Genomic DNA, 26,865 nt, shown 5'->3' with positions numbered 1-26,865 from the left:
TAAAACTACTGGAGCAACCTCACCAACTTAAAAATGTGCCTAAACATGCCTAAGCTACTCGCTCTCGCCAACATCCTTGTGCTGCACTCCAGATTGGCGTTCCAAAAGGTAAGGGCATGCCTGGAGCTGGGTGTAAGTTTGCTTACTGCCAGGTAATTGTGGTACCATAAAAAACAATGTATAAATCACACTGGTGTATAAGACACAGTTATTTTGGAAGGTTCTCATGCTGGGAAAAACACTTTTCTATTAAAGACTGGTTTATTTGAATGCACCAGTAACTATTCATTTATAAAGACCAGGGTTATTATAGTTAACGAAAACTAAGACAAACTAAAACTAGCAATGAAAAAATAATTTAAGTTAACTGAAATTAAAATAAAAACTACAATAAAAAAAACGAAAACTAAATAAAAACTACAATGAACAATGTAAAACTAACTAAAATTAAACTGATTTGCAGATAAATTCAGCTTCATTTCATTTTCTCTCGTTTTCTCCCTCGATTACTTCCTGTCCATCCAAGATGAAGTTATATTTATTTAAACAAATTAAGTAAAGTCTACTTGTTTTTCATAGGCAGGAAAATGATTTTAAGTACATGTTATATATCTGTAGTATTTACTGTTATGAAGTCATTGAGTAGATTTGAATGATTTTCTTGTGCTTGACATTTTAATTTACTTGGTTACGTTACATTACTCACTAAAATGAGGTAATCATTGCCAGTTTTCTTTTGATAAATGTTACCAAATAAATGTAACCAATACTCTAATGCATTTAATATATATTTATCACATATCACACAACTATATTACAATGCAATTAAACTGTTTATTTTTCATTTTAAACAGTTTAACAAACAAGAACAGTCAAAGTAAATCCACTACTATTGTGGACTGAATTGCCCAATCTTTTAAATGTAACATTGGCATGAAAACATAAAAAGAACAAACAGACAGTATTACACAGTATACACATCCAATATACACTACTGGGGCAAAATATTAGGAACACTGTCAATATAATGCACTATAATGGTAGAGCAGCACCATCCACCACAACTTGAGTAATAAACATAAAGTGGAATGATCACCTTACTGACAATGGAAATAAAAACTGAGCATGTAGAAGGTTAACAACAGTAGAAGCTGGCAGAGCTGTTGTACTGGAAATAAATATTGCATTAGATTGTGCAGGTGTCCCAATACTTCTGTATATGTAGTACAGATCTGGAATAGTGCTTTTCAAATATGCAGTGAAAAACGTTCATTACAGAAAGATAATACTCAGATATTCAAGAACATTTAACGTTTAACTTCACTTTCAATCAAACTACTATCCTCTGTTACCTCACTTGCCTGACTTGAATGTGTCTGGAATACAGTATTTATAAAATCTTCAATGCAGTGAGGATTGTACTTCCTACTTTTATGTGAAGCAAAAGTTGAATATATATTTGTACTGTAGTCACTATCTTTAAAAACACAGTATATTCAGTCACAATTTTAATATTACGTTATGATGGATGAATAAGGGAAAATAACTAAACAATATCATATCATGCATACATTATTTTCTGATTAGCTTCCTGTTGATCGATAGAAAAATATTTTAATAAGACTTCATAAGAAATAAACTGTATCATGAACATTTTGTCCCCCCCCCCCCTAACCTTAGTTAGTTTTATCGGGAAAGACTGCAGCCCTCCCACTTACAGGTCAGCAGGGACCAATGTGCAATTGCTCCGTGCAATGCGACTGTTTGCCCACTAATTGTCAGGTTTTTGTGACACTTCTTGATGTGAAAACATTTTAGATATTTTAGGTAAGACATTAACTTTGTCTGAAACCTATTATTGTGTGTTTTTTTATTTGTGAAAATGCTAAAGGGAAAATTTCACCGTTTCTGTTCAATATGTCACCTCATTAGACCAGGTCCAGATTAAAAACCACTGGCCATAGACTTCTCAAATTTGGACTAGATTATCCTACAGACCCTGAAGATTCATAAAAACCGGGTTTGTAGGATAATATAGTCCAGATTTGAGAAGTCAAGGGTCAATGGTTTTTAATCTGGACCTGGTCTAATGAGGTCTACAGTCCAAAAAAAGAACAAACAGTGAAATGTGCCTTTATAGCATTTTCACAAATAGATTAAGGGTTTCACAAATCAGGGACTGTGGTTTTATGATTCATTAATTTTATTCATTCATTCATTTTAAATTCATTCCCCCTTAACTTTCCCCTTATGTGCCGAATCGGAGGCTGGCGAATCAGAAGCTAACTTCAGCGTTGTGCGCTATGCTAACTTTAAATTAACTTATCACTTACAGTGACATATCTTGCATCAAACTACATGCAGACTTATATATTATCACAAATTTAAAACAGAACGGTAATAACTTACCTGCGAAATGACCGTTGTACATGCTACACCTTGCTCTGTGACCCTGTAACGTCCGGAGCAGTCAGTCCTGTTGTACTGTGCGCATGCGTCGTGCATGCGTTTCAAAACGCTCCACTTTCAGAGTAAAGTGTTATGTCACTATACATTAATAGACAGTCTCAGAATCACTCGGACGCTTTCAGCTCAGTCGGACATTTGTTTATTTTCCAGCAGGCCCTACAGGAAGTTACGTCATTCTAAAGGAATATTACACCTGAACTCTCACTGCACATAAAGTTTATGTAGTATTTCTAGGTTTATGTACATGCAACTATTAAACATTTAAATAGTATGAGGAAACCAAAGTAAAACTCTTCCCCCATAATTCATGTATTACGTTACATGAATTATGGGGGATTCTTACTGAATCTTAAAAATACAAGGTAGAAATTATACTCTATACTCTAATAGAGTTTACTGCACCAAAAAGTCACTTTTTTCAGTGCAGACACAGCTGGAGTGAGTAGCGCGTGCTTGACACAGCTGTTTATAGGATGTTATAGTTCATAAGTGTTGACGTTCATATCATTATCTTCATAGTTATAGTTATTGTTCTCAGTGTGGACAGAACTTTACATACCTATGATCATATGCAGATCCAACATCTCTCTGTATTTTACTGGTGAATAGGACAGACCGGTTTATAAGACCCACCCCACTTTTGAAAACATGTGCGTTAAAGGTGTGTCTTGTACACCGGTGTTCCCAGCCAAGAAGAAAACTGTCTCACACGGTATTGGCAGCTGGGATAGCTAGGTAGTTTTTAGCAAGCTTAGCCATGATGATGCCAAAAGTCTTAGCTTTCAATTTAGATATCCAATTATATAATATATTAAAAGTCAAATGTTGATGATTGAGTTTTTTGGGTTTGCTGGACATGCACCTTCAACATGGGGCCTCACCTACCTACCATGTCATGTCAAATACACTCCTGTGTGACTATAATATTAACAACAAATAAACTAATGAATATAACCATAATATATATAACTCATTTACCTCCACTCTGGTGCTCTCCACGAGGAAGTATTTAAACTTGGGATCTAATATGCAGTACTTGATAGTTACCAAGTCTGCAAAGTCATCTTCAGTATCCAATTTGAACTTGGTTTTCAGCTGTCTTCATACCACATTCTTGAAGTTGTGGCCGGCCACTACACTGAGCTCTTCAACTCCCAGGATAAGAACCTGATGTTTATTTCCCCACACATAATTGTACTTGCCTTTACCAGGCTTTCTCCCAACCCAGGACTCGGGACAACTGACCCTGTTGTCCCCTCCTGTTGGCAGGCGTGAGTATATGTTGCTAGTCTCTAGTATGTTTTCATTAAAGTTATTTATAATATTTTGGTCACCTTAAAAAGTCTGGTTCAGCATTTGGCTGTGCATTATTAGCATTATCACAATTAACCACAGACTGTAAGTGCACAGATCTTACCTTTTGGAGTGGGCTCCAAAACTCAAAGATGGCAATGGTCAAATCGCTAAACTCAAAGCTTTAAAATGGCAGTCCTCAAACCAGTGAGTGAAGTCACAGAAGACTATTTGTCATAGTCTATGTTAGTGCACCATGCTAAACCCACAGATAAATAATTAAGGTACAATGACGCATAGTTTCGACTAGTGGTTTTGGTAGTCAGTTAGTCAGCTATTCAATTAAACTTGTATTGTTCCATGGTATGAGATGGGACATACGCCCACCAAGTCTGACTCTAGTTTTATCCACCTTTTATGAAGGATGAACACTGTGTAATGTTGTAAATCAAAGACTCTAAGATATAAACTGAGAATAAAAGCTTCCACTCCACTCAAAAACAAGTTTCTCTTCTTTGGTTGTTTGTTCTCTTCATTGTGCAGAGCGACATATTTGTTTGGTGTCACATTCAAAGGCTGAAACTTTTACTGCTCATCTTAAATGTCAGTTTAACATGTACAAGCATGTTACAGGTTTGGATCCAATTCTGGTCCAGAACACAGTGCCCATAAATTAAGAAAGGGATTTTCTGGTGTCTAGCAGTTCAAATTTTGAAATGAACATTATTTGTATCGTAATAGATTCTGGATTTTGTTTTATGAGAAGTTAATCATTTAAACAAGGTAATCTAAGTATTTTACATATATTGTCAAACTGGAAGGAGTCTTTACATTTGAAGGTGAGCAATGGTTGAACAAATGGGAGAATCTTCATTAGAAATACTAAGGTGAATATTGACACGCAGTGAATACTAAGGACCTGATTTACTAAGATCCCAAATAAAGGGTACTAAATTGCGTGCACGGTGCAATAGATTGCTCGTTTCGTTTGCTTGTGTTTTGCAGGTGATCTACTAAGAATAACTGTGTAAATGAAAACAGGAGCAACAGGAGCAGACAACAGTATGAGGGTTTAGTGTCTTAATGGAGAGTTTAGACGAGCAGAAAGCTGCAGGAACAAAATGAAATGTGATCAGGTTCTAGTGGAAGAGGTTAACTAATATATTGAGTTAGAACAAAAACTAATATTACCAGAAAAACCCACATATGGGAGAGTATTAGTGATGAAGTTGCTGTTAGTATTTATAGATGCAGTTAGCGTCAGAAAAAATACCTTCAGGTTTGGAAAATCACAATGCGTAAATAAGATACATGGTCGCCCATAAAGTTGTAATAATTTTGTTTTCAGACACATTCCTCTTTTTATATCAGTAGTCACCTTTGAGCAGGTGCAATGAGATTGATCAATACAATTTTGAGAATATATACACTTTACCTATCAAGAATAAATCACATTGTCACAATCTGTCCATGAGAAGAAATAAAAAATATTTTTTTCCAACTTTATGGGCGACCGTGTATTTACATTTTCTCCTCCCTGTATTTTACACACTGGGGTTAAAATGCCACATATTATATATTCATTATGACAAATGTACTAAATGGACAGTGCGTATTATCTTACACAGTTGAAAGGCACAAACCTCAGTACGCTGCGTTAGTAGGTCAGCTTGCATATTTTTTTCTGATGTCAAGTTTGCATACGTACACATGCACTTTTAGTACATCAGGCCTCCAGCAGTTCTTTCTTGCTTTGGCACGCTCAGCTCATATGTATGCCTATAAAACTTAGCTATAGTTAATTCTTAAGAAAATGCATTCAAATTATCCCAACCATTTTGAACAATCCAGTGGCGATTGCTCTGAGACAACAAGGGAAGCTCAGCTTCCCCTAAAATTTCATCAAATAAATCGTCACAACTGTCATATTAAATTCACACTAAAATTATATTTACATCAAATCTGCACTTGAATGCGTTCAATTTTACAACTATGACATCCTGTAACCAGCTGTTATTTTCCAACGTGATCTCCCTATCACACACTTGCAGTCCGCTGCGGACGCTGAGTGTCAACGGTGTTCAATGAAGCTTCTCCCAACAGCTGTTTTGGCTAGGGCGGGACAAGCCAGGATAAGACGCTCATTGGATAATGCGACAAACTCGTCCCGCCCCTGGACGCTGAGCGTCTCTGGCGGTCAATGGAGCAGTGGGCGGGGTCGGACGCTCTGCTTCTGTATGATGATTGGATGAAATGTTTTATAGAGCTCAAAGCCCTTGACAGACAGCTTTGGATAGGCTGACTCTTCTTAGTGTAGTTTTGCTAATGTAACTTGACTTTCTCGCTAAATCTGGCGACTTTCCAACTCTTCTTGGCGACTTTTTTTCTCAAAGGCGACTATCGACATATCTAGCGAGTTTTTCTGGTGTTATTAGAGAGTTTTCTGATGTTTTGGAGACTCTGACATGAAAGCACGTATCACTCTGTCCTCAACGAGCAGCGGGTGCTGCTGTGAGCCCTGCCCCCCCCCCGTCCCAAAGCACTCACAGTCAGGTTCACAGCAGCCTCGTACAGCAGTTCCAGTTGCAGTCCGAGCAGAGAGGAGAGTTACATTGCAAAATGGTACAGAAAACAATATTATTGGTCTAATTAATTAGATTAGATTAGGTCTTATATATTAAATATGAATTAACACGTTTATGTTGAATAATTCAGGTGTTAAGTGTTTGTGTGTTGATGTGGTTCTATGGCATAGATGAAGCATACAACAGCCTCAATTAAACACTCCTTTTATTGTAACTGCCTCGCTTCAATATGACACGTTTTATAATGAAGATGTAAAGTGAGCTTCCCCTGTTTAAAACACCAGCAGCCGCCACTGTCTGTATGAATTGATCCAGTGGTTGATAGGAATACAAATAGATACATTACGCTGTATACTATGGAGTATAAGGGGTCACAGGCATTCAAAATGCTATAATGTGCATACAATAAATAATTGTTCCTATGCTAATTCTGGCTGCTAGTGTCTGAGATGACCAGCCGGTCTTACCTGGCCACAGTCTCCTCACATTTCCAAAAACGTCGAAGCAGAATTACAAACACACGTTATATGGACAAATTGAACACAAACTGGTAATTCTTGCCTGAATAAATATTAAAACTTAATAAAGGGCTACAGGTGCAGTGTACTTCATGCTCCAGGGAGAAAGGCTGATCTGTTTTGCTAGCTCTCTGATCTGTCTTATCTTGTGTCAAATCAACAAAAACCAAGGACCAGGAAAGGGTTATATTTAGTGGAATGTTTTCTTTCCCCTTGTTTTGCCCATGTCCCTTTAAGGGCAACATATTCTATCATGTGGTATTTGGTGAAAAGATCCAATATATCTAATATCAATCTATGCAGTAGTCTAGCTTAATCTGATTTTAAATGCATATACCAGCATCGCAACATGCTCACAATTACAATACTAAAACGCTGATGTTCAGTTATGTAAGAGTAACTTCAATGATAATGACTTCTGACTTCTATTGATGATGTGATATGCTAGAAGATTGTTTTGTTAATACAGTCAATACAAGGATGACTAATTCATCAACTTCCATTGAAACCATTTTCATTTCATTGAGATAAGGTCATGTGCCTTTTGAGTTTGCACGCCATAATCTGTAAACACAGTAGTGAGAGTGTTGGAGGAGTTGTGAGGTGGGAGGGGTTGGAGGGTGTGTGGGGGAGGGGGGTGGTAAGGGCACTGACATATAAGAGGAAAGGGAGAGGCAGCTGCAGGGAGAGAGGAGACTCTTTACAGTCCTCGTTGGTATCAGGAGCTTTTGTAACATTACATCAAACTTCACTCTGCTTCAAGGAACAGTGTTCACCCAGTGAGCAGCAGCAGGAAGCCCAGACTCCTGCTGCTACCTGACAGACATGGAGACCATATCTGTTGTTTTGATACTGCACCTGACTCTCATGGTGAGTTCATACTCGTGTGTCTGTATATTTGAGAGGTGGAAGCCACAAATATGAAATGCTAAAGAAAGGCTTTTAAATTGAAAAAGTATTCTGATCGGTTCATTTGATGTATGTATTGAATGTGAAAAAAAAGGTTAAAAGGTCAAACTTTTTTCAAGTTCATCAACTCGACAGTATTTCATTCTTAAAACTGCTCTGCTACTGTACATACTGCACCATATCTATCTTCAACACTTCCTGCTCTTTTTGTTCCCTTTCGCCACCTCTCTACCACATAATCAAACCTCTTTTTTCTACCCCAGACCATTGTTTAATCAGTTTATTAAAATCCGCCTCAAAGGCTAATACAAACTTCAAAGAGGAGATTTGTCTCACCAGCAGTTTTGGATTTCGATGTTGATTTGTGACTTCCTGTAAATTTGACATCCCGTTTTCCTATGTTATCCTGATTACATAACAACTAAAAATAGCCATGGGCCTGGAAAATGACTAAAATCTGTTAAAATCACCTTCAAAGTAAAGTGTTAAATCAGGTTAAAGGATTGATTCACAATTGTTAAAGTCTAATTAGTCAGGTGTCAAATGAACAGTGGAAGAGGTTTTCTTCACTGTAATCATTCTGACTATTAAAATATGAAATGTGCTTTCAATGGAAGTGATGGACAAACTCCACACATTTACAGTCCGCAGCATCCCTGTCATTTCCATCATTTTCTGAACATTTTCAAAATGTTCCGACCACTCATTAAACACAAAAATTTGTGAGATCATACGTGTAGATAATGTAATGTCACAATTTATTTATTTAGTACAGTACATTATATTATCTTTATTCTTTATTATATCAACAAGATCCAGTGACATTAACTTAGCTAAGAGTAGGACCCAAAAAATCAATAACCACTTCACCAACACAAGGGACACATGATGCATGTAGCTGGGCGTACAGGCCATTACAGAGCATTAGGCCCCTCTATGCCCCTGTGACACCAATGCCTCACTCCAAGATACACAATTCTTTGCATGCTTTGAGATGACCAGGTATTCTGTCAGTCTCCAAGAAGCACAAGATGTTTTCCAGTGTGGACCCATGTAAGGCTGCTGGACCCGATCATGTACCATGATGTGTTCTCAAAGCCTGTGCGGTCCAACTAGCAGAGGTCTTTCCAAACAATTTCCGTGAGGCAAGCAGTCATTCCACAGTGCTTCAAAACTGTCTCCATCCGTCCATTGCCAAAAAAGACTGTGCTGTCTAACCTCAACCGCAACTATCACCCTGTAGCATTAGTAGTAATGAAGTGCTTCGATCGACTAGTCCACATCAAGTCCAGTCCCTGCCTCACTGGATCCACTGGAGTTTGCATCAAATAGGTCCTGACTCATCTGGATGAGAGAAAATTACATACCCAACACAGTGGAAAGGGGAAGCACCCAATTTCTTGGTGTACACATCACATAGGACCTCTCCTGTACTACCAACACCAATTCCATGGTTAAGACCCTCCCAGCACAGACTACATTTCTGACGGTGGCTGAGGAAGGTTAATCTAAACCCATTCATCCACTTCTACAGAGGTGATGATGATGTGTCCACTCCTTACCAGCTGCTTTACCGTCTGGCACAGGACCTTCTATACCGCAGACTGCAAAGCTCTGCAGAGACTCATACAGGCAGCTGAGAAAATCAATGCCGTCTCTCTTTCCTCCATTCTGGACATTTTCCACACTCACTCTGTTCTGAAAGACCCCTCCCACCTCTCACACATTCTTTTTGGCCCACTGTTATCTGTCAGAAGGTACAGCAGATAACTACCAGGTTGTGCAACCGTTTCTTCCCCAGGCTTTCAGACTGCTGAACTAACTGTGACTCATATCCAAGTGTCTCAACCAGGTCTCCCCATTTACATTCCACTAGTACTCCTAGATAGTACTCCTGCTTTACTAAGATCCCAAATAAAGGGTACTAAATTGCGTGCACGGTGCAATAGATTGCTCGTTTCGTTTGCTTGTGTTTTGTAGGTGATCTACTAAGAATAACTGTGTAAATGAAAACAGGAGCAACAGGAGCAGACAGCAGTATGAGGGTTTAGTGTCTTAATGGAGAGTTTAGACGAGCAGAAAGCTGCAGGAACAAAATGAAATATGATCAGGTTCTAGTGGAAGAGGTTAACTAATATATTGAGTTAGAACAAAAACTAATATTACCAGAAAAACCCACATATGGGAGAGTATTAGTGACAAAGTCAATGCTGTTAGTAAAACCAAAAATATTCCACTCTATATTCTGTCATTGTGTCTCCATCTCCTCATCTCCAAAATGATTTTTAAAAATTAGATGATGGTCATGGTTTAGGTCCTGATTTGGCTTTGGATATGCTGACTGTAAAAAAAAAGAAAGAAAACAAGTAGGGGAATGTTGCCTTGAATAAGATCTCTGTCACTTTGAACATGATAAGGACGTGACACTAAAATTGCATAATGCCTTCAATTATTGCATACCACATGAGCAAATCTTGTAAACAGCTGTTTGGGACATGTCTGTTCAGAAAAGGACACCTTCTTTTCATAGTTGTTACTGATTTATAGTCAAGATAACAAGCAAGCCCACATACCTTGTGCTTTACTGCACACTAAATAATTTTCACAACTTTATTTGCAACTACATTTTTTTCTGTATCCTGTTATTATATATATTTGTTCATGCACTGACTATATTGTGATATTTACGTGATTTAAGTTCCTTATCGCATACGGTACATACTACATACTGTACTGTACTTCTCCCTTCATACCCTCAAGGCTTGCAGGCACAATTATATATATGCCATGAATGTTATGAGCTGACTATACATTACTGCACGTGTAACACAGGAGTCTATCTGTATTGCAGTTAAGTTTGTATGGAATCTAAAGGCATTCCTCACAGCAGGTCTAGACTGTACTCTTTAATTTAATTTAAAGAAACCCAACATTCCCACATGAGCAGCACTTGGTGACAGTGGGAAGGAAAACCCCCCTTTAATGGGAAGAAACCTCAAGCAGAACCGGTCTCTACAGTAAGTGGACGACAAGCTGCCTTGATGGTTGGGGTTGGGGGGAGGGGGTGGGGTCTCTGAATGGACCCCAGGACAGACACACTAATGGTCAGTCATTGCAATCTGAATATCTATATGGAAAATCTATGGAAAATTTTAAATCTTAATATTTAAAGCTATGATATGTAACTATTCTGCATTATCTATATATTCCATATCATTGACCCTGAGCTGCTCCTGTCCATATGTCAAACTGTCATTGGGCCTGGTGGTCAGGCCATCATTTTTCATTGTGGCTTGCTGCCATTAATGTGTGAATGTGTGTATGAATGGGTGAATGAAAAACAAATTGTAAAGCACTTCGGATGAAAGGGTTAGGGTTAGGTTTTAGGTAGTTAGGTATGCAAGTCTGCTGTTGTTTTCAGTACCTACAGTTGAATTCTGGCACATTCATGTAGTAGACATCTTCAGCAGAAGTGTCCCAGGAAGATATTGCTACCTTTCAGCCAATCAGAAATGAAAATTATCTGTAATGGTAATGTATTGGTGCCACAGCTGCTGGCATTAGCTGCTAAAACCATTAATACGGGCTCGTTATTAAACTGTGGTACCCCTCCTTCTCATTCTCAGGCTCATTCATGTGTTTAAAGGCCAGTGAACATTAACAAATCCAAATGAAAAATACATTGCTGAACAGATTTACAACAATTGGGGTTTCATGCCAAAATGAGCACCAAAATTGTATTCCGTGACATAATCAGCATAAACACAGCCTCAGCTGCGTCTCCTCCCATGTTACATTCACTGTCCATACAGTGGCATGACATAAGCATGTTCTTCTTTCTGCAGCTGTGTGGCAGTTTGGGAGACAGTTCAGCCAGTGGTACACAGCTGAGACGCCAGAAGAGGGACTGGGTTGTCCCCGCAAAAAGTCTTAAGGAGAACTATGACTACAGAAAACATGGCTATATTGCCAAGGTAAGAAGTTCCCTATATGTTGCAAATCTGTTTTTTTCACCAAGCTGAAGTTTTCAGTGAAAAAAATCATTGACATAAAGTCACAGAAAGCAGTTAACATATACCCTCTTACTGAAAGCTTGAATGTGTATACATATGACTGTAAAGTACTTCTACTCAATCAGTGAAAGAGTCAAATGAGAGAGAAAAAGTAATATCTAATGTCACCATGATCCACCATGAGATCTTTCTTTGTTATAATTCAACAGGAGTCTTCAGATCTTTTGAAGTATTCTAGAGAAGAGACTATATTGCATTTTTTTATGTGACTCATGAATACACCAAGCCTTGGGACATAGAATTGGAAACAGTTGCACAGAAAATAAAAATGATTAACAAGAGAGATAAAAGTTGCCATGTGGTAATTTATTGTGTTCCAGAATGACTTCTTTAGTTTTCAAACTTTTCCATTGGTAAGATGACTAATATAATATAGTATGATTATCCCTGATAAATCTGCTCCGTTTGATGTTGTTCCCGTACTAGGACGTAAAATATAATGAGTTGGCCTCTAGCATGAGGCTGAGGTACATCACGCAGGAAAAATATGTCATAAAATTTTATTTGGAGTTTTGCAGATATGCCAACATTCTTGTTTGGTAGTGGGGTTGTTCCTCCTCCTGCAAATGAAAGATTAAAATGTAAAGTGCTTTAAAAGAGCTCAATCATAAGCACAGGAGAAGAGAAATGTTTTTAACCTGGATTTAAAAGTGTTCACAGTTGGGGCTGATTTCAGTTCTGCTGGTAGTTTGTTCCAGTTGTGTGCAGCATAACAGCTACAAGCTGCTTCACCATGTTTAGTTTGAACTCTGGGCTCAACTATCTGACCTGAGTCAGTAGATCTCAGAGCTCTACTGGGTTTATATTCTACTAACATGTCATTTATGTATTCTGGACTAAACCATTCAGTGATTTGTAGATGATCAGTAGCAGAACTTTAAAATCTATTCTATAGCTGACTGGGAGTCAGTGTAAAGACTTTAGAACTGACTGGGAGCCAGTGTAAAGACTTGAGAACTGACTGGGAGCCAGTGTAAAGACTTTAGAACTGACTGGGAGCCAGTGTAAAGACTTTAGAGCTGACTGGGAGCCAGTGTAAAGACTTTAGAACTGACTGGGAGCCAGTGTAAAGACTTTAGAACTGACTGGGAGCCAGTGTAAAGACTTTAGAACTGACTGGGAGCCAGTGTAAAGACTTTAGAGCTGACTGGGAGCCAGTGTAAAGACTTTAGAACTGACTGGGAGTCAGTGTAAAGACTTTAGAACTGACTGGGAGCCAGTGTAAAGACTTTAGAACTGACTGGGAGCCAGTGTAAAGACTTTAGAACTGACTGGGAGCCAGTGTAAAGACTTTAGAACTGGAGTAATGTGCTCTGATCTCTTTGTTCTGGTTCAAACTGGAGCTGCAGCGTTCTGAATGAGCTGCAGCTGTTTAATGCTTTTTTGTGGGAGTCCAGTCAGAAGACCGTTACAGTAGTCGAGTCTACTTGAGATGAAAGCATGAATCAACTTCTCCTGGTCTGTTTGAGACATAAAACCCTTCACTCTGGATATGTTCTTAAGCTGATAGAAGGCTGTTTTGGTGATTGATTTGATGTGACTGCTGAAGGTCAGATCTGAGTCTATCAGCACGCCAAGGTTTCGGACTTGGTCCCTAGTGCCTGTTACACAAGCATAACAGATAGATCTAAATGGAAACATTTAGATTTGAAGAGTCTCCATTCGCTCAAAAGAACTTGCTGTTGGAGACACTTCATTGGCATGACGACAACATGTGAGGCTGCTCTCAGTAAGTAATTAAAGAGGGGCAAAGAAAAAATTCAACACCAACCTGCACTGTGGTTGAAGGTTGTTTTACTGTTATGTTTTGTTTTTTTAATTCAAAAATTGAAAATCTGAGTCTTTCATTTCTATTCATGCTTGGTGTTTCTCAACACAGACAGTTTGACTTGTCATGACAGGAGAAGCACAAGCATCACTCATAACAATGGCTCTGTTCTATTGAAGTGTGCTAATAAATCATGGCAGAATGACAGCAAGACATAAACATGATACAGCTCAAGGGAATTTAGTAATCATTCATTTGATTATTTAGAGCTTCACATGTCACGTGTCTTCCAAGGAAATGGATGTCTCTGCCAGTTTATGTGTACAATTACATTCCAGTCTTTGCTCAAAAATGTCTCACTGTTCCATGACTCATAAGATGGTCTTAATGGTAGACAAATATTTATTGGAAAAGAAACAAAGAACTATCCATCACTTGTATTTTACTGACAATGTTTCTATCTGCAGTCATAAAGATCATATAGACATGGATTAGTACAATTGGCTGTGGTTCAGGAGGTAGGGTTAGGGTTAGGGTTAGCATTTCATTTCACGGTTCCTCCAGTCCACAGGTTAATGTGTGCTTGGGAAAGATACTTAAGCCCAAATGGCTCCTGATGAGCAGGTTGGCACCCTGCATGGTAGCCCCTTCCATCAGTGTATGAATGTGTGTGAATGGCACATGAAGTGTAAAAGCACTTAGAGTGCAAAAGTGTTATAAGTACAGTCCATTTACCAAGTGATGAACAGTGACTGGAACTCTTTGCTTCCTTTCCAAGTCATGAGACTTTGAAAGCACCTGTCACTAAGACGTTGTGCAAGAACTTTATTGATATTGACTCTTGAATGAGTTGCAGAGGCCAAGTATTCATTGCAGAGGGCCACTGCATTGAGATGGAAGTATCTGCAGGGTGCAGCAGCTCAGTCGGGGGAATGAAACAACCAAAGCAGAGCTCCTTCAGTAATGTTTTACTATTTTATTTAGATCAGGTCGGACAAGGATAAAATAAACAAATTGCACTACTCTCTGCTGGGCCATGGGGCCAATAAGGACCCAATCAACCTGTTTGTTGTGGATACGATTGGACTGGTATATGTGCGAGGAATACTGGACCGGGAGAAGCAGGAAAATTATACTGTGAGTACTCAACAAAACACACTCTGTTATGTAGTCATACATTGTAATTAACCTTATTATGCATTTATTTACCCACAAATAAGAAACTAACTAACTAAATACTATATAATAGGCCTATAATGTATAATATGAAATATAAGTGAGTTGATGGCAGAGTTAGATGACCAGATGTGAAACAGTCAGAGCCTTAATTAAGAAATATGTTACAATGCAAAACTGGTACAATTGATGGTATGTGGGTCAATGAGGTTTTTGTGTCCATGTGGTTTAGTCAAATTTAAAGGGGTTAAATTTGACAAAAATGTATGAATAACATGCACACAGTCTTTTTTTATGGAGCCTGAATAAAATGTTTGCTTTTAATCCATTCTGGGAGATTATATTAGTATAACCATAAAAACTTTATAACAAATAATCTAAATGCTAAATTCTCAATAAAACACCATATCAACTAGTTTGCATGATTTTGTTTTTTAAAGTACACTTTAATATTTTTTCATTCTTTTGTGGTTACATCATTTGACATTTCACTAGCATTCAGTCTTAGTTTTGGTAAAAAAAAAAAAAAATGTGCACATGTCATTTCAAATGATATAAAACCAACAAATATACATTATTTTCTTTACAACTGACAAAAATGATTAAACTAGTTGTGAATTAATGGGTTAATCACCAAAACTACCATCGACCTAAAAAATAAGACAATAAATGAAAATAAAGTGTAATTAAAAAGTCTAGTGATATTACAAAGATGCCACACTCACACATGCAACCATGAAAACTTGTGGGCTATTAGTTGAAGATGTTTTTGTTTGTGTGTGTTTTCTTCTGCCCAACAGCTGATAGGATTGGCCAGGTTTGATAATGGCTCTATAGCTGAAGAAAAAATAGAAATGACATTTACTGTGGAGGATGAGAATGATAATCCACCTGTTTTTGCCCCTGCACCTCCGGCTGAAGTCTATGAGTCCAGTCCTGCAGGTAAAAACATTTTTCTTGCAGCCACCAAAACACCCAAAAGAAGCCAACAAGCTCTCACTAAACATAAAGAAAAGTTCAGACATGATGTTTATGTCTACAATCCATCAAACAATAAACACTTACCCTAATGTACATTCAGCAAATATTATTTTAGAACAGGTTTCAGTCACTAACATTGGTTTCTAACAAGATAGTATAAAAAATTGGAATCATCAGAAGAATAAGGCATCAGGTAACTAGAAAAGTCCTTCTTAGCTTATATTCTACATTGCTATATGCTTTCATGTCATACCGCAATACTGTTAAAGGTATTGTCACTCTGTAAAGCAAAAAAGCATTTTCTAACAGATTTGTCAGTTCCACTCCTTTATTCAAATCCCAGAGTATCTTTGATTTAAACCATTTTTAAATTTGCTCTTTTGTTTTTAAATCTATTCACAACCTACTTCAAGCATGTTTTCAAAATGTGTTTAACTTCAACTTCCAAATTCATAATTACAATACAAGGTCAGCTAATCATCTCCACCCCACCTTTCCCAGGACAACTTTTTCTAAATTTTCACTTAGATACAGCGGTCTTATCTGTTGGAATCGTTCACCAGATCACATTACAAATACCACCAGTCTAAAATAATTTAAGAAATGAACCATACTCTTCCTGTTGGATCAATTACATAACCTCTTGGGTGTAGGCTGCTCAAAGTTACATCAGGGCAAGGGTTAGAGAACAGTGTTACCTGTCATGTGGCCCAGTAGATTTATGACTGAATAAATATCCATTTTGACATCTGATATTCTTAGAAATTACACTAAGTGTGAAACAGTACAGCAATGGAATTAATGTCTGTATAAGTGCAAGTGTAACCTCTTTAAATGTTTAACATGATTTCTTATATGGCAAAACACTAATATTAAACTGTTAAAATCAGTTCAATTATAAGATAAGGTTTTATTTTCCAGGGACTCTAGTTGGGAGGCTTACAGCTACTGATGCTGACAAGAATGGTACTAACCATACCAAGATTGCCTACAGCATTCTGAAACAGGAGCCATTTGATGGGGAACATCTCTTCTATATAGACAAAAACACTGGATCTATTTACGTCAAAGAGGAAACCTTAGATAGAGAGGTGAAAAATCATTTGTAATGTTTGAGATGTGATTCATTAAATTTGTATCTGCTCTACATAAAAACATATGTAGATGTTTAATAGGATAGTTGATTTCATGTCATACTCATCATAATGAACTAAATGTTTGGTCGGTCCTACTGTTGTCCACAGAAACAAAGTTCCTACATCTTAACAATTAAAGGAACTGATATAGGTGGAGCTCCTGGAGGCAAAACAGGCAACGGGACACTACTTGTCAAAATATTGGACATCAATGATAACACACCCTCATTGGACAAAGATGAGGTATCAATCTATTGTTGAATAGAACAGTCTGTATGTGAACAGCCATGTCTAATTATTTCTTTAATCTCTCTACCTTTGCCTACATATGTACATTATCTGCTTTCTTCACTTATCTGCCTGAACATACAATTCATACTGCTGTTTTTTAAATGTCTTTTTCTTGCATGTGTTATTGTAGTATTCAGCAAGTATTATGGAGAACAAAGCCGACGTGGAGGTCCTGAGGTTCAAAGTGCTTGATGCTGATGAGGACCACAATGTAAACTGGATGGCTGTTTTTGATGTCGTTAGTGGAAATGAAGACGGGATATTTAGCGTAAAGACCGACCCCAAAACCAACGAAGGTGTTCTCATGCTTGTGAAGGTAAACCTAATAAAAGTCTAAAAATGGAAAACCAACTTGAACAAATCTCACAGTCTAATCTTAAAATGTTAATTGTCTTCAAAAGAGTGCATAAATCATTGGCAAAAACCATAGCACCTTACAGACATGCACGCCCTGATGAACACCCTGATCACTTTATGACAGCAATGTCAATAGCATTTCTGTCTGGCTTTACACACAAATTGAATTCCAACAATCAATCAATCAATCAATCTTTATTTGTATAGCGCCAAATCACAACAAAGTTATCTCAAGGCACTTTACACATAGAGCAGGTTCTAAACCAAACTCTTCAGGTTTTAACTTTAAAGAGACCCAACATTCCCACATGAGCAACAGTGGCAAGAATAAACTCCCTTTTAACAGGAAGAAACCTCAGGCAGAACCAGACTCAGAAGTGGGCGGACATCTGCCTCGACCGGTTGGGGTTAACGTAAAGCTGAAACGTGCACAGAAAGTCTTGTTAATCACTTTAATAAACTGAATATCTCAGAGCTCATTTTTAGGGTGTTGAGAAGATCAATCTTCTCATACTGTATCAGGTCAATATCAAATCTTATTCTTCTTTTGGAGCAACTGGAGAAGAAGAGGTTAGGAAACGTTTTACGATAATAATCCGACCAGCACTCATGCCAACTCATGAATGAATAAATATTAAGCAAAAGCAAATAGAAACTACATGTGTGTCGCAACTTAACATCCTGTCATTACAAGGTTGTTTTTGCAAGACTTACTGTTGACATTAAATGATGTGTGAAAATGTATCGTGCCAAGGCTATCTGAGGCTCCTCTAGCAAAACAAGCCTGTGAATGAACTTTGCTATCATAATGTTTTAAGCTCACTTCTCGCTCTCTTTCTCTCTCTGCTCCCTTCTTCCACAACAAGTGTCAAACGTTGCGTGAGCTTTCTGTCTCTCTATTGATGGATAAAAACTTCCCCTCTACAGAATGCAATAATTAGAGGCTAGAGAGAAGACTTGAAATGGCAGTTATTGTTGTATAGGCCTGGAGAAATTTGTATTGGCATCATCAGAGAAACCTCACCAAGTTCAAATAACTTCACATTTTTTCCTTCAATTCATTTCAGATACTAAGTCTCATCCATTTATGGTCATATACATCTAAACCCGTGATGATCTGATTCTGTTATTGAGCTATACTTTAGTCAATTTAAGTATTATTTATTGTATCATTATTTATTGTAGTAAAACTGCCCCAACATATGGGACACCTGGTTTCATTGAATAGTTGGAACACTATATATACATACACACACTCACAATTCAATTTTGTTTTATATTCCAGCCTGTTGATTTTGAAGAAAACCCTAATATCCAACTTGGAGTGGTAGTAGCCAATGTTGCCCCTCCTGCGGGGGGTGATGGTGGAGATGGAGGACCAGGTGGAGGAGGTGGAGGAGGAGGAGGAGGCGGTGGAGGTGGTGGTGGAGGCGGTGGTGGTGGAGGAGGCGGTGGAGGTGGAGGCGGCGGGGGTGGAGGAGGCGGTGGAGGAGGCGGTGGAGGTGGAGGAGGAGGAGGGGGAGGACCAGGTGGACCAGGTGGAGTTGGAGGACCAGGTGGACCAGGTAGACCAGGTGGAGGTGGAAGACCAGGTAGACCAGGTGGAGGTGGAGGACCAGGTAGACCAGGTGGAGGTGGAGGACCAGGTGGAGGTGGAGGACCAGGTGGACCAGGTGGAGGTGGAGGACCAGGTGGAGGAGTAGTTGGATTGAAGACTTACAAAAAAGTATATGCAGTGAATATCGCAGTGCTGAATGAGCCTGAGGGGGCTGTCTTTAGACCTCCAGTGAAGCCTGTGGCTGTTTCAGAGAATCCAAAGGACAATCCCAAAAACAAGTTGCTCACTGTCTTCAGAGCCAGTGATGCAGACACTGGAGAACCTGCAGATAATGTTCGGTGAGATGAGTTCATATTCTCTTTGTAGCTAAAAAACTGCATTAATGCATTAACTAACAAAAAGTTGATCTTACTAACAGTTGCACACAAACTGTCCTGCTAACAGAAATACTCACTAGAACAACAAATTTGTATTCATCCACCACTGAAAAAGTACCTATCAAATGCATTATTTCCTCCTGTGTGCTAAAACCAACAGTGACCATCTGCTTCTGGAAGTTATTTTTGATTAACCCTTAAACAGGCACTGTGCACCAGGAGATACAGACTATTTAATATCCTGTTAGGATGGTTAAGGTGGTTGTTTAAATGTATATGTGCCTTAGATTGGTAGAATTGAAGCTTGTGGTAGTTTAAAAAATTATAAAAATCAGTTTATAAACTAGTATTAATGACCAGAACGTAGCACTTTTCTATGTTAAATAACACATTGAAGTGTTTTTACCATTATCACCATTGTATACCTTAAAGGGCAACACATCCTGGTGGAGACACAACTCATAAAATCCAAAATATATTAAAAATATGAGTGGAAATGTTTTACGTTAGGTGCAAATGACATAACTAGTGACATCAAATTATGTTTTTTACATCTCATTTTCCACTCCTGCCTATTTAAGGGTTAAACCATTATATATTTGGGCCTATCCATGAGATGTCTTAACAAAAATATATACAGAAATACATATAACACCTTTACTTTTCAATTGAATGTCATTTTTATTAGGTCACTTGTCATTGTCATGTCATTGCACCCTGTTCCTACAGATATGCTAAAGGCTACGATCCTGACAACTGGCTGGTGATTGACCCAGAAACAGCAGAAGTCAGACTTCAAAAGACCCCAGACAGAGAGTCACCATTTTTGGTTAATGGAACCTACTATGCTGAAATACTGAGTCTGTCAAATGGTAAGTTCTGGTCATTGACAGTTGGTGTAGCCTTAAATATAGACAGCTGATCAGAAGGTTTGGGGTTTTCTGAGCTTTTTGGAGTTGGTGAGAAAGTGAAGACTTTTGACCACTGCTTGAATATTTTAAGGTTCCTTTAAACATCAGTCTTTGTGTCTCATTGCTCCAAGTAGTGTGAAATATGTGCTAGAACTTCTGATCACGCTGAGAGTTAATATCTCATACGTAGATTTCAGGCTGGGATTTCTTGTGCTTTCTCTTCTTGACTGCTTATGTTTTCTGATTCTCCCAGATATGCCTTCAAAGACAGCCACAGGAACATTAGCATTGCAGGTGGGAGACGCAAATGATAACTGCCCCACACTGATGGACCCTGTACAGAAACTCTGCTCATACACTGAAGTGGTTAACATAACAGCAGAGGATGAGGATGGAGACCCAAACTCTGCCCCTTTCACCTTCAGCTTTGTGGATGAAACGAGCATGAAGAAGTGGAGGGCTGAACCTTTAAATGGTATGGATACCTGTTTATTTTTTTTGTATTGAGAGTTAGCTTACTGTGATAGCCTTCAGGAAGCAGCAGAAAAAAGGAGTGGTTAATGTAAGGAGACAGCCTTTTGTTCCTAGATTTTTGTCTTTAAGACTGGGTGCTTTCACCCAGAAGTGTACCGCCTGGAGAAAAAAAAGTAATTCAATTAAATAAATAAGACCAGAATATGACATCTGTCTTACAATATAGAAAACGATCATGAAATAGAATCAACCACAAATGTAAAAATATCCAAACCAAATTGAACTCTGACTGTGAGAACACTGCATTCTGGCTTTGTATTGCTGCTTGCACTGTAGTAACTGCACATAGGCTTGGTAATCTGTAGAGTTACTCACTTTACTCTCTTACATAATCACAGGTTAGACATCAGTACACAATCCAAAGCATTCCAGCAAGCCAACAAGTAGCTGCCCTCTCTGTTTAGCTCTGATACATGCCTTTCAAGGAAAATGTGTAAATTTACTCAAGTACTGTACTGCACTTCAGCAGGGGTGGATCTAGGAGTTGATGAGATCCTAACCCTAACCCAGAACACCCAGAACCAGGGCCAGTTTTCTTTGGATGGTTCACATGCACAGAATTCACAGAGTTTCGACCATTGTATTGTATTGTATTGTATTGTATTGTATTGAATTGTATTGTATTGTATGACTACTGCAAACATTAATAGTAGAAGCAATTTATTTTTGGTTCTTATTAACAATTTTCCAAAAAGAATGCACAATGATAAATAGTAATAAATAGCATTAAATCAAAAGGAAAACAAAAAATAGCATTTGTTGAGAACACTGATCAGAAACAGTGACTTCAACCAGAATCTCTCGGAATTCTGGACTTTTGAGAAAACATTGGGGGCTGAAGGCTTAGAAGCCACCTCCTAACTCCATCCCTGCACTTAAGTATGATTGTGAGGTATCTAACTACATTATTTCCAGTATCCCCACCTACAAAGAAACAACCTCACCATGAGAAAATACCCTTTCATTGACTTAAGCGTTGATCAAAGGGAAGGTTTGACCCAACTACAACTAAAGGGTGTGATTATGAAATGTACAGTATATCTATCATCTTCTTGGAAACATATCACATTTTCATACTACACAGCAGCCCTGGAGCACAACAGATGTAAATTGACCAAACAGACCACTAGTCACATCAACAGTAGAAAAAATTAAGCATTATCTACGGTAATATACTATCTTTTCCTGCAGTGGAATGGTAAGACTCCTCTCTTTCTTGCTCTTAGGTACCAGCACATCCCTTAGGGCTTTGGAACCACTGTGGCCTGGCTACTATGAGGTTCCCCTGATCATCAAGGACCAGCAGGGTTTCGCCTGCTCTGACCAGGTCTTGAAACTGCATGTGTTCTCCTGTGAGGGCGTGGAGACCGCCTTGAAAGTTTCAAATGGTACAAACGTTCTTTTCTCAGAAGGTGTTCTCAGGAAAGCATCATACACATTGACAGGAGCGGGAATAGGGGCAGTGATCCTGGGACTTGTGACGCTGCTAGGTGCGTATGAGTTAACTTAGTATGACTTACAACCTCACAAATACCTTATGTTCTAGTACTACTGTTTGAACCGTTAATTCTGAGAGATGTTGTAGTTTTGGATTAAAACACTGTAATATCCAAAAACTAAAAATCAAGCTAATTTTCCTTGCTGTGTTTGAATTGTTTTCAACGGTTTTTGTTCATTAATGAATTTTTTATGTTGTTATGGTTGTGTATTTCAGTCATAGGTCTCTTACTGATAACGTGTTCATGTGGAGCAGTGCCAATCAGCTTCTCTGAGCTCCCTTTTGACACCATTGATCACTTGATGATCTATCACACAGAGGGGCGAGGAGAGGACAAGGTAACATATATACTATGAGCTAGACAGGATTTTTATTGATATTATTGTGTCCTGTAGGTTGAATATTACATAAAGAAGGGATAGCACATGCTAAGACACAACAGTTGCTTGAATATAAAGTTGCACAAGGTAGACAGAGTAAAAATTATATTGCTGTATGATAATCAGCAAGTAGACACATTTAGATCCAAACCTCATATGATTAATAACTATAGTGGTAACTAAAAAGCAGAGTTTGCTCACTCTAACCAGTATCTGTAATTCACACCTGCTAAAGTTTTCCCTCTTACTAGACTGATTCTTTACATACATGTGGAGGTGATGGGTTCCATCTACACTCTGTTACTACAGGGAAGCAATGCAATTGCTTGGCAAAATCTAAAATAGCACCATGGTCAAACAATCCATCAAACCTCTGTGGCATTTCTCGCGTCAATCTGGTCATTCATTTCTGTGTATTCTATACGTCTTTCAAGTTTATGCTGTAAAACTTCAGTGAAGTAGTCCATTATGTCCATATAGTTTAAGAATGTCAGGTTGTAAGCAGCACAGTAGCTCATGCTGCAACAAGCATTTTGTTCCAGGTATGGGACTCAGTGAGGAGATTATTAGTCTTGTCCTGTGTTTATCATATCAACTTCATTCTATTTTTATGAGAGCAACACATGCATGAAGTGATACCTGCAAAAGAAATTTCCAAGTGCATGTTTGTACATAAATGATACATTCATGAAAACAGGACCCACAAAGACATCAGAATCTGTCTGCCAAGTGTGCAGCATGCAAAGAAAGAGTCTTGGTGTTTGCTCCCATGAACACAATGCAGAAGTGTAAAAATACAACAAAACGTAATAATAAATTATGAAATAAGAAAATAATATTAGAATTCAATTTAAAATGACTGTGTCTTTTCTCTACCTGTGTCCTTGTTTGCTTCAGGATGTCCCTCTACTTAGTGCACCAGTCCAGATGACACATCCTGTCATGGCCTCTGTCCAACTCAGCAAATCAGCTGCCATGCCCAGAGAAAACATCCCTTCCCTCCTGACGCTTAACTATGGCAACACTTACATGGCCAACGGCATGATCCAGGAGATGGGTTATGAAGAGTCCAGGGAGAGAGACATCTACTTTGCTGCACTGGAGGAACATGCACAGTATGGAGGCATGACTGACATTGCTCTCCCCGATATGTTTCTGTATCAGTACTACTCACAGGTGAGTTACCTCTATAGAATACATCAGAGCCTGTTCTGTACCTGGTTCTTTCATTAACAGTCAAAAGTACAAGACCGTAGACATAAAAACTCTAGGGTACAAGTTAACCACAACTCCCAAGGTGATTTTCTGTCATTTTGATACTGTTATAATGTTGGAAGTCCGAAATGGCTGTGGTGAACATGTGTAAAAATTCTCCCTGTAAGATAAAGCACAGGTTTCAGTTTTTTAATTTCTCAACAAGAAGATATGAGCTTGTTTATATGTCAATAAATGGACATAAATTTGGTTGGTTCTTTGTTGCTGAGGATGTTTGCATTGTCCAGCTCCAATATGTACAGTTGAGCCCCAGAATATAAATATAGAGCTGTAAATGTGTAGAATAATTTCTGAAGAACTGGGAGTGTCAAGAGTAACATGCCTTTCTTTTTTTCACTTTAATGTTTATCTCTCTGCAGAAGGCGAGTTGTGCAGCGGAGAAGCATGCAGCAAGCGATTGTCTGTTGGGATTTGAATACGAGGGCTCCTCTGATGGCTCATTGGACACCTACAACCTCATGGAGTTTGATGATGACCTCCAGTTTCTTGATGACCTCGGGCCAAAGTTCAAGACCCTAGCTGACCTCTGTTCTCCTCCTAGGCCTCCAATGCCTTTGGCAGCTAAGAGTATTGCCATTCAACAAGTAGATAAAGTTGACAATATTGTTGTGCCCTCACTGGAGACTGAACAGCTCAACATCCATAGTGAGACCCTTGAGGATCACCTAAACGTCAGCGTCAACCAGTCATCCACCAGCCACATGCATGGCCAGTCTATTAGCACAACTGTGACTCCCTCTGCTGGTCAAACTCTTGTACTGCAACAGCAGCCTGTCTACTACACCACCACCCCTGTGGTGCAGCAGATGCACTATATGGTCCAGCCACAGCTTCAAAGCACAGTGATGGTGCAAGCGCCTGTCAACAACCTGCAGGGTATGATTCTGGTTAATGGACACTCGGGATACACTGAGCACATCCTGCAAGGGGGAAACACGTCTGGGACTTCAACTGTCATTGGAACCAGGTTGAGGAGATTGTCAGAGGGGAACCAGAGAGTGGGCACATGCTCAAGGAGGGCCTCTGAGGGCTCAGGTGCAGCAAAGGGTGTCAAGAAGGGCAGTCAAATCAAGTCAGAAGGTGGAGCTAAGGCTGAGTGGTGTCATACTAACATAGGGATGCTGCCAGCCGCTCAGAACATCACACTGATAGGTGGACAAATTGGTTTGGGAACAGCAGGATATGGAGTAGGGCAGGTAGTGTTCACAGAAGGAGCTGAGAAGAGCAGCACTCTGCCAATTCTATCAGCTGAAACAGGTGGACAAGTTGGTGTGGGAGCAGCAGGATATGGAGTAGGGCAAGTAGTGATCACAGAGAGAGCTAAGAAGAGAAAAACTCGGCCAATTGCATCCGCAGGGACAGGTGGACAAATCGGTGTGGGAGCAGCAGGATATGGAGTAGGGCAGGTAGTGGTCACAGAAATAGCTGAGAAGAGCAGCAATCAGTCAACTGCCTCAATTGAGACAGGTAGACAATTCAGTGTAGGAGCAGCAGAATATGAAGTTGGGCATGTAGGGATCACAGAAATAACTGAGGAGAGCAGCACTCTGCCGATTCTGTCAGCTGAAACCAATGGTTTGGGAGCAGCAGGATATAAAGTAGGGCAGGTAGTGTTCATGGAGAGAACTGAGAATAGCCACAATCAGTCAATGGTGTCAGACGGCACAGGTGGACAAATCGGTGTGGGAGCAGCAGGATATGGAGTAGGGCAGGTAGTGGTCACAGAAATAGCTGAGAAGAGCAGCAATCAGTCAACTGCATCAATTGAGACAGGTAGACAATTCAGTGTAGGAGCAGCAGAATATGAAGTTGGGCATGTAGGGATCACAGAAATAACTGAGGAGAGCAGCACTCTGCCGATTCTGTCAGCTGAAACCAATGGTTTGGGAGCAGCAGGATATAAAGTAGGGCAGGTAGTGTTCATGGAGAGAACTGAGAATAGCCACAATCAGTCAATGGTATCAGACGGCACAGGTGGACAAATCGGTGTGGGAGCAGCAGGATATGAAGTAGGGCAGGTGGTGGTCACAGAATAGGAGAGCAGCACTCTGCCGATTCTATCAGCAGAGACAGGTTTCACATCACTCTGAAAGCCTTACAAAATGCCTTGCAATGTTATATGCTGGAAAATTGGTTAATATATATTTTTATAGAATATGTTTTTATAAACTCTAAGGAAAATATCACCTAAATGATGTCAGCATCAGCCAGTCATCCACCAGCCTCATGGGCTTTAACAGAACAACCACCAGCTTCATGCATGGCCAGACATCACACAGCTCCACCATTATGTCTCATTCAACCCCAATCAGCTGTAGTAGCACAGCTATGCTGCCCTCTACTGGTCAGTAGTTTATACTGCAACAACAGACTGTCTACTACACCACCACACCCATGCTGCAGAATATGTGCTACATGATCCAGCCGCAGCTTCAAAGCACAGTGCTGCTGTAGGCACCAGTCAACAATTGGTTAATTAGATCATATGTTTTTAAAAGAATCTAATGAAAAAACTGCATTTTTCTTGTGCTAAGGTCTTGTGGCCATGTTTGTGGCCGTCACGATGGCAGTCTGTTGACAATTCATCACTTTGGTCCGGACTGGACTTTCGCAACAGTTATTAAATGGATTGCCATGCAATTTTGAATCTTTTTCATCAAGCACCACAAGAAATATATACAGACATTCCTATGCTGACATGCCAAATTCAGATAGTGATACATACAGTGTAAATACCATTAAAAGAAGCAACACCATAGAATACTGCAGCAAGAAA

General features: G+C 39.1%; 1 protein-coding gene across 1 annotated transcript; it reads left to right on the top strand.

The window, feature by feature from the left end:
- The first annotated feature begins 45 nt into the window (after positions 1 to 45).
- On the top strand, positions 46 to 26,125 carry LOC128361700 (desmoglein-2-like protein). The gene is made up of 14 exons (XM_053322244.1): positions 46 to 108; positions 11,620 to 11,748; positions 14,600 to 14,752; positions 15,592 to 15,733; positions 16,694 to 16,863; positions 17,017 to 17,151; positions 17,330 to 17,515; positions 18,842 to 19,452; positions 20,221 to 20,363; positions 20,656 to 20,877; positions 22,163 to 22,426; positions 22,651 to 22,772; positions 23,712 to 23,990; positions 24,449 to 26,125. Exons 1-14 carry the CDS (start codon positions 46 to 48, stop codon positions 26,123 to 26,125), a joined length of 4,296 nt encoding a protein of 1,431 aa, XP_053178219.1.
- Positions 26,126 to 26,865: the final 740 nt, after the last annotated feature.

Source organism: Scomber japonicus, chromosome 7 (assembly GCF_027409825.1).
Source record: "Scomber japonicus isolate fScoJap1 chromosome 7, fScoJap1.pri, whole genome shotgun sequence".
Taxonomy (NCBI): domain Eukaryota; kingdom Metazoa; phylum Chordata; class Actinopteri; order Scombriformes; family Scombridae; genus Scomber; species Scomber japonicus.
Note: the sequence above shows the minus strand (reverse complement) of the source record. Positions and strands in the feature narration are given on the sequence as shown.